The sequence below is a fragment of the Scleropages formosus genome, chromosome 8 (assembly GCF_900964775.1).
Source record: "Scleropages formosus chromosome 8, fSclFor1.1, whole genome shotgun sequence".
Classification (NCBI taxonomy): domain Eukaryota; kingdom Metazoa; phylum Chordata; class Actinopteri; order Osteoglossiformes; family Osteoglossidae; genus Scleropages; species Scleropages formosus.
Genome location: NC_041813.1, coordinates 10,693,858 through 10,703,192, shown reverse-complemented (window position 1 = coordinate 10,703,192; position 9,335 = coordinate 10,693,858). Strand labels below are relative to the sequence as shown.

Sequence of the window (9,335 nt, the reverse complement as noted above, 5' to 3'; positions counted from 1 at the left end):
GACTGACGTTCCGATTGGCTGAGGCGATGAAGAAACGTTTAAGAGGTGAAAGGTTGACAACCTGCAAGTTTTGTGAAATAAATAAATAACATAAAGTTGGCAGGTAACACGAAATGCTAAGATTTATAAAGTGCTTTTTAGTGCTTTTTCGCATGAATAATGGAGCAGTACAGTAACTATCTTTCGCCGCAGACGATCTGTTTTGTCATCAGCGGTTGCTGTAACTTTAGACTAGTCAGTGAGTCTTAAGTAGCGGCTGTTCGTGCAGTTCGTCCTCAGCGTGTCTGTATATGTTGTCCACATGTCCTGCGCATACGACGTATGATACGTGTTGTTTTGCGTATTTGTCCTTAGTACACTGCCATGATGTGTTGCATGATGATGTACGTCGTGAGTGTAGTAGGCATACATTTGATTTGCTCTGGAAAGTGAACAGCTGTCAGGTGACTTTTCTGTGCTGTCGTGTGTAGGATGTCGGAGGGGTTCCTCATGGAGGTGTGTGTGGATTCGGTTGAGTCTGCCATTAACGCTGAGAGGGGAGGTACGGTACAGTGCACACTACAGCATACACACGGTCTGCTCGTGCTCTCCTTGTCACCTTCAGGCTTCAGACCTAGGCACAGTGTCTGGTCACTGCAGGATCTTCAGCTTTCCCTTCCAGTGTGTCTACCTGTGATTGCGCTTAGGGCGCCGCATTATGATTAATTTGTTTATGGGGTTCTGCCATGAATCAGGGCCAAATGTAGACATTCATCAATAGCATCGATTGTTGGAGTCCTCAGCTCATGCCATGGTGGTATGGTTCTTCCTTTTTACCTGCAGTCTCTTGTGTGTAGTGAGCCTGAAGCCTCCAGGTCAACAGCTCCTCTGTCAGTCACCAAGCCCATTAGCGTTCATCCTCTGATCCACTTTGTTGGGTGTTTTTCTTTTTTTTTGTGGATTGCATGTCTCTGAGTTAAGGCACATCTGCTTTTTCGTGATGCTAAATACAAACGGAATACTTTTCCTGCACTATAAGCTTCAAAATCAGTCATCAGCCATGTTTTCTCTGTGCTGAATTCATATGAAATAATTTGAATCCGCAGTTAGTTATAGGTGAGATGTACACAGAGACTGAGTCACTGGTATTCTGACTGTCGGTGTCCTTTTTTTAGGTGCAGGCCGTCTTGAGCTGTGCTCCAGCCTGTTGGAAGGGGGAATCACTCCCAGTGTTGGTGAGTTTTTTTTTTAAATGATAATAATAACAATATAAACTACATGTCCCAAGTATTTATACTGACTGACAGTTTAGGTGTCTTACACAGAATAATTTTAAAACTTTGTGCTGTTAATTATTAAATTATCAGTGGTTTAAATGTGGCAGTATTATTAATTTTCTGTATGTAGAACACCTTAGAAAGTATTTTGATAATTAAATTTTTTTTTGTTTTGGTAAAAGTCTACAAATTTTGTCATTTATAAAATGGAGAAAAATAAATGCCAATATATTTTTTTTTCCATTGAATTATCTGCATTTCCAAATTGCAGGACTGCTGCATGTAGTTAAACAGTACGTGCGGATACCTGTGTACTGCATGATCCGCCCTCGTGGGGGGGACTTCTTGTATACGGACCGTGAGGTGGAGGTGATGAAGACAGACATTGAGCTTATTAAGAGCCATGGGGCCGATGGGCTGGTGCTGGGTGCTCTGACAGAGGATGGCCGGGTAGACACAGAACTCTGCGTTGAGCTACTTGGTGAGTCATTTGGTCACAAAGGCCAGGTTTTCATGTCAGGAATGGCTAAACATCTCCTTAAACCATCACATATTAAGTAATAACTTATCTCATTAGCTGTTTGGTGTGTTTGTGGACCTTTGAGTTTCTGCTTTAACTCGTGTCCTCTTAGAGATTATTTAATTTGGTGTTTGAAATTCTTAATCTAATTGCAATTAAACTTGAACTTTGTTCACATTAAATCTGTTTTCTTCTCTTCCAGCTGCTTGTAGACCATTACCAGTCACCTTCCACAGAGGTAAGCAAAGTAGGTTTACAAATAGAATATATTTCTATTGACTGCATGAATTTAGAAATGTGAATCTGTATTGTTTAGTTTTAATATTTAAATCATTATCACCTGATTAAGATTAGATATCCATGGCATGTATTATGTTCCATTGTATGAAACTGGGGATTTCAAGCAGTATTGAGTAGTAGTGCTCATTATTAAAGAACAGCTGTGCATTTATTTACTCTTCTGATATATATTCTGTGATGGCATGAGGGTTGATTCATAGCAGAAGTGGCTAGTTTAAATAATGATCTGAAAGACTGTCACAGACAGAGCTGACTGAACTGCTGTTCCTGGCGAGCTCCAGCCTTCGACATGGTGCATGACCCAGTGGTGGCTCTTGAGACGCTGATATCGCTGGGCTTTGAACGGGTGCTAACAAGTGGCTGTGACAGCTCTGCCCTGGAAGGGCTGCCCCTCATCAAGCGGCTGGTGGAGCAAGTGAGTAGGCCACCCTCAGAGAGGCCTACAGTTGTGTGTACAGAGGTGACAGGCCAACCCATGGGCAGACAGAAATATGTCCATTAATGTAACTGTAGCTCAGGAAGAATGTACCACGTTGTATTTATTTCAGCTTGTTCCCCTGAATGATGCCTTAGGGGAGCTACCTTTTATAGTCGCAGCAGTTTTTAACTGCTGTTAAATGCACGCTGCTGTTAGTCTTTTGCAGTAAATGCCTATCCAGATGGTCCCTGACTTACGATGGGCTTACGTTCTGATAAACCCATCTTAAGTCAAAAATATTGTACGTTGAAAATGCATTTAATATACCTAACCTACCAAACATCGTTTATTATCTTTTAAGATGCTGGAGATAGTCAGTTGTGAAAGTCGAAGTTCACGTGCGATGGCCATTACCAGCTTGCCGCCTTCATGCTGGGCAGTTATCTTGAGTTTCTCCTCAAGAGTAATTGCCTTCCTCTTCTTCTTCTCACCAGTAGCAGGAGACCCAGATGGGCGTTTCGTAGACATGATGGATGCACAAAACGCAGCGTAGATACGGGGGGTATCCAAAAAAATGCTGGTAACACAGAACACTGTAGAGTTTTAGCTGTATACACTAGCAACCGCGTGGCACGCTGGGAGCTGCAGATCGCTGCTGCTGCCCAGCATCATGAAGGAGTATCGTACTGCATATCACTTGCCTGGGAAAAAAATCAAAATTCAAAATTCGAAGTACAGTTTCTACTGGATGCGTTTCACTGTTGCACCATCGTAAAGTCAAAAAAATCGTTAGTCGGACCATTGTAACTTGGGGACCACCCCAGCTCATTTATTGAACTGTGATGCAGCGGGTAGCATGTGTGACTCTCAGCTCCTGGGCTGCGTGACTGAACGTGGGTTCAATTCCCATTTCCATGTTCTCCTTATGCTTGCAAGGGTTTCCTCTAGGTGCTCCAGTTTCCTTCCACAGTCCAAAGACACATTACATTGGTGACTCTAAATTGCCCTCACTATGTGAATTTATGAGTGTGCAGGTGACATTGCTCTGTTTTGTGGATCAGTAGAGAATGTAAGTATATCTATCATTGTAAGTCACCTTGGACAATGCTAACAGTCAAATACAAATGAATAAGAAAAGCTGTTGAGGTCCTCTGCTAGTATGTTATTTTAAATTTTCTAAAGAAATTTTCTGTAATTAAGACACATGTAATGTTTTCCCGGACTCCACAGGAATTTGCTGTCAATTTCAGTGATAAACTTGACTTTTTGTTCTAAACTAAGACTTCTGTTATGCAACAGATCACACTATTCCAGTTCCATTTTTGACAACACAATCTTTTTCTTTATCTCTGCAGGTGCTTAATGATTTTGTCTTTTTATTCACAGGCAAAAGGCAGAATAATAATTATGCCTGGTGAGTGCATCATTCTTAAATCTAGTTGTTCTAGTGGCTGACATGTTTAGGTTAATTAGTACTTTCTTCATAAACAGTCTGATGGCTTATTGTTGAGTATGATTTTCTCTTGAAAGCCTTTGACATTTTACAGAACACGGTAAAGTGGTCAGGCGTTTCTTTTTACTGTATATCTTATATAGTTTATAAATTTTGGACTCAATTTTCTCTCTACAGAGAGCTCAGAATAAATGTTCCACTAAAATTTGCATCTGCAAATTGCATTTGGCTGGTAGGAGGGGGTATCAGTGAACGAAATCTGCAGAGGGTCCTTGAAGGCTCTGGAGCCCAGGAGTTCCATTGCTCTGCACGCTCCACCAAGGATTCTACCATGAAGTTTAGGTGAGTGCCTTTTAAAATGGCTGAGTGAGAGTGCAGTTAGCCATTTGGCAATTGAACAGCTTCTACAGCAAACTGAAGAGACTATGCAGAAGTGTCAGCAAGGTCTTACAATAGGAGAACTCCCAATGGCACCCAGTGAGCAACTTGCTGGTAATTTCAATTTTCGTTTTGCTCTTAGTATAACCTAATCTAACAGTTTGACCAGCCATTACTCTAGGTACCCTCCAAATAACTGCCCTTCTTTTACTCTCTTCATATGCTTGTCATTGCTCCCTTTTATGTGATTATGCCAGATGTATTTCTGTGCAGTTGATTGATTGATTGATTTATTGTGTTAAAGGTCTTGGGAATAGTTTAACAGGACTTTTGTTTATGTTGTTCACTCAATAGAAACCCCTGTGTGAACATGGGTGCTTCGCTGTCGGCTCCAGAGTACTCGGTGAAGGTGGCTGACGTGACCAAAATTCGCACTTTGAACGCTATCGCCAAGAACACCCTGTAGGATCCCACCACCAGATTCATTCAGCACCTGAGGAGGACAGATTTTCTTGTCCTGACAAGGCATGAGCAGTGACAAAGAAGGTGATGCTGGGCACTTTGTTACCAGTGTGTCTTATTGTTAGCTGATGTCTACTGCACAAATGCCATGGTGGAACTCTGTCTTGGCACATGGGGAATCCAGTGATTAAGCAGACTTCAGCATCTCTTAAGAACACAAAAGTCATCAGTAGAGTGTTTAAAGGATGAGACAGTTCTGGCAGAAGCCAGCTGTGGTTGAAAATTATTGAATGTGTTATCAGTCACTGCTATATTTCTGCAGTTACAGAATCGATTGCAGTGTTGTAAAGTGTGTTGACTGATTCCATATTATTTTGTATATATTTTAATGTGGAAGCTCTGTGATGTATACTGAGTCCAAAAGCTACTTTCACAATTCATCTTTGGCAAGCATCACTTTTCAGTGCTTTCGTTTCAAATACAGTGAAAAACATACACCAGGTAAATGATCTTTAAACATTGTCGATCCCATATTAAAACCGCTTACTGTAATACAGTATTACAGCAGTACTGTGTTAGTCACTATACAGTGATGGACTCTGAAAGGAATGGAGACGCATAATCTTGTGTATCTGTATTCAGTGGCATGATTATTAAACTTTTTTTTTTTTCCCCAAAACAAATTTCTAAAATTGTATTACTTTTTGTTTGTTTCTTAATATTATGTTTCAATTTTACTCAGTTCCATTCAAATTAAATGTGAGGGAAGCACCTTGATAAAAAAAGGAATGTGAGGGAAGCAAGTTTGTTGTCCATAAATCAGAAACTAAATAACCAAATTCTTGGGTATAATTTCTTCAGTGTGTTTACCTTTCAAATAACTGCAGAAAACATTTGTGAGAACTGAATTGCAGCTTTGCTAATGAACATGTTCTTCTGAGTTTTGTTTGTTAATTTCAAAGGGCACCAAATTGTTTGTACTGTATCATTTTGCTATCCTATATAAACAGCAGAGGTGGTTTAGGTGTCATTCTGGTGGGAATTGTCACATTGTTGAGAAAATGGCCTGCAAATTATATAGGATTTAGACATTCTTCAAATTCAGATTTCTCTGCCCCTGCCTATTGCTTGTTTTTATAAGGATTGAGGTTTTCTTTCAGCTTTCACTTGTTTACTGTTATACCTTGAACTTTCTCTTACTTACCAAGGGGGGGTGGGAGAGATGTTATTGTTTTGTAACTATATGGCTACCTTTAGTGTTTAGAACTAGTAATTTCCTCTGCCACTCCCTGTAAGATATTGGGCTCACATGCTAGCTAGCTGTGGACATATCAGCTTGCTGGCACTTAATTGTCATACCTCTTAAGCTGTCCACTTGTGTTTTGTGCCTTCACGAAGGCTTATTCTGTGTGTAGCTGGTTCATTTACTGTATAGCTCACTGCATTACTGGGGGAGCCATCCAAACAATTGTGTTCCTTCCCTGTGATGGGCATGGAAACCATTGGAGACACATGCAAAGTTTGTATCCACGTGGATGTTATCAAACCGGTTTTAATAATTAACAGCATTTATTGTCAATATGTAGAAGGTGAGCTCAGCAGGTTGAACTTTAGAACTTGCTTCACGTGACAGTCTGAAACCTCTGCTGCCTGTTTCTAATGTAAAACCAAGACAAATGCTGCTGTTAAGCTTCCATTCATTTGTACCAAATAAAGTTTCTTTTGTTCTGCTTGGTCTGTGTTCATGATCTTGCCATGATTTGATTTTGGAAACATTCTTGCATTTTCAGTACTCAGGTCAGATAGCTTCCATGACATTTCTTATCTGTGGGCTATAACATTATTGGTTTCTCTTTCTTCATTCCTTTGTCCACTGCTTTTCCCTTCATCATCCTTTGTTCCTCTCTACCTTTTGTATGTCTCTTCTTCTTTCCTGGGCTTGTTTCATTTAAGGCTCAGTACAGTAATTTTTGGGTTTCCATAGATTTACCTGGGCAATGGTCCTATGGGGTCCTAAGGAGAAGCTTCCACTGTCCAATATTTAAAGGTGGGATGAGTCAGAGGAGCCCTGTTTCCCAGGAACTGAGGGGAAAGGAACTCCAAATAAATGCTTTAATCTGTTAAGTAATTTTGACAGATGATGTAATATTTGGACCTGTTTGGACTCCTTTCAGTTTGTATGGTAACTAAACATTGGCATACTTCAGCTCAGATGCTGGGAATATGATGGTATCTTTCTTTTTCTGTACTGACAACTACTGCTTTATAGCTTAAACGTAAACAGGCTTTTGAAGTGGTGTCTGCTGTATAACTGCATTGATGGCATGTTACTTAATTCCAATTACATTTTAAAAACTGTTGAGATTTGTACAAGGATTGCCTGAGAGAATGAAGTGCCACCAGTATTGTTTGATTGGACTGATTAGAATGCGCAATCAGATCTGAAGAACATATTTCTCCCTCCCAGTAAGTAACTGGTCTGCCACCTTTAGCTTTCATGGATGCATATAAATGCTTTATGTAACTGAGGACCAGAGTCTCACATTGCTGTGGAAGAATTTTGGCCCAGTCCTCCATGCAGAACTACTTTAACTCAGCAACATTTGAGGATTTTTAACCATAAGGGCAGCTAAAAATAGTGGTTAGAGTTGCTGTCTTTGGAGCCCCAGGCTGCAGATTTAAATTTCATTGACTGCTGTAATACCCTTGAACAACATACTTTCTGAATTGCTCCAGTAAAAATTACCCAGCTTGTTGTGGGTGGCTTAAATATTTAAAGTTACTTAGGAGAAAAGTATAAGCTAACCAAATTAATGTAAGTAAATGTATGAACAGCTCTTCTTCTCTATTGCCACAACGTCTCAGCTGCATTCAGGTCAGGTCTTTGACTGCTCATTCTATAAATTTAATTTTTCCCCAGAAAATATGAGCTAATCTAATCTGGAATGGCTGCAAAAAATGAAAGAAATTAGATGATACGTGCCCTGACTTTCTTCTTTTCGTTTTTTGATACAAAGAGGAGTTCAAGGCTTTTTTTTTTTTAATAGTGCCAAGATACCCTGGTCATGTGGCCACAGAAAATACCCAGACCATCACACTTCTACCACCATGCTTAACTGTAGAAAATTTTTACTCTGAAATTTGACATAACAGGCCCCATGTTGTACAAGAACTTCTACTTTGATTGATGAACCTACATAACCTTCCTCTCAAAGTCTTGAGAACTATCCAGGTGTTTTTGAACTGTTGACAAGCTTTCATGTTCTTAGTGAGCAATGATTTCTTTGTTGCCAGCTTCCTGTGTATCCTGTATCTGGCACAATATCTTTTTTTATTGCTGAGTCATGAACACTGACTTGAGCTGAGACAGTTTTCTAGATGTTGTTCCGTGAATCTATTTTTGAGTTCCATAAAAATAAGCCGACATAGTTTGATGTATGTAATATGATGGAACAGGCTGAGGGGAGACTGTGTTACAGTTGCTCTTTTATTTTGTATTGTGTTACGTTAAGAAAAGCACAACAGGTTAATATGAAGTACACTCAGTCTTCTTATAAAAGTGTCTTCTGCAATGGCTATACAGGTGGTCCCTGACTTACAATGGTTCGACTTAGGATTTTTCAACTTTACCATGGTGAGATGGCAATAGACATTCAGTAGAAACCATACTTCAGATTTAGAATTTTGATTTTTTTTCTGGACAAGCGATGTGCAGTATGATACTCTCTCATGACACTGGGCAGCAGCAGCGACAGCGATCCACATCTCCCAGTGTGCGATGTAATCGCTCGTGTATACAACCGATACTCTATAGTGTTCTGTGTTTCCAGCATTATTTTGGATACCATCCCCCCATCTACATTGTGTTTTGTGCATCCATCATGTCCACGAAATGCCCATCTGTGTCTCCTGCTACTGCTGAGAAGAAGAAGAGGAAGGCATTTACTCCTGGGGAGAAACCCAAATTAGCATGTTTATGTCTATAGTATTTATTATTATATTGTAATATCTTCAGAGGGGGGCGTGGTGGTGCAGCGGGTTTGGCCTGGTCCTGTTTTCTGGTGGGTCTGGGATTGGAGTCCTGCTTGGTGTGCCTTGGGATGGACTGGCATCCCGTCTGGGATGTGTCCCCTCCCCTCCACCCTTGCGCCCTGTGTTGCCGGGTTCAGCTCCAGTTTGCCGTGACCCCGCTCGGGACACGCGGCTTCAGCCAGAGAGTGTGTGTGTTTGTGTGTGTGTGTAATATCTTCTGTTTTTTACTGTGTTTATTGTTTCTTGTTTAGTAATTACTGTACTGTCTTGTGCTGTTTGCACACATCTTGCACAACTGCACATTATGTAGTCTTGTGTAAGTAGCTTTGTGTTGTTTTTTTACATAGCACCATGATCCTAGAGGAACGTTGTTTCGTTTCACTGTGTACTGTACCAGCTGTTTATGGTTAAAATGACAATAAAGCCACTTTGACGAAGGTGGCAAGCCTCTAATGACTATCACACGTGAACTGGGACTTTTGCAATTGATGAGCTTGCCCATCTTAAAGGATAGGA

At 40.5% G+C, this 9,335-nt stretch overlaps 1 protein-coding gene across 4 annotated transcripts; it reads left to right on the top strand.

Annotated features, from left to right (window-relative positions):
* Positions 1-5,606, top strand: cutc (cutC copper transporter homolog (E. coli)). Of its 4 annotated transcripts, none has more exons than XM_018766074.2 (9): positions 1-103; positions 471-541; positions 1,155-1,214; positions 1,528-1,737; positions 1,979-2,014; positions 2,358-2,491; positions 3,881-3,908; positions 4,184-4,289; positions 4,680-5,606. In XM_018766074.2, exons 2-9 carry the CDS (start codon positions 472-474, stop codon positions 4,789-4,791), a joined length of 756 nt encoding a protein of 251 aa, XP_018621590.1. In that variant the 5' UTR covers positions 1-103; position 471; the 3' UTR covers positions 4,792-5,606. The 4 variants fall into 4 exon arrangements, with proteins under 4 accessions (XP_018621590.1, XP_018621589.1, XP_029109698.1 ...); XM_018766073.2 differs by lacking the exon at positions 1-103 and adding an exon at positions 249-319; XM_029253864.1 differs by lacking the exon at positions 1-103 and adding an exon at positions 378-383.
* Positions 5,607-9,335: the final 3,729 nt, after the last annotated feature.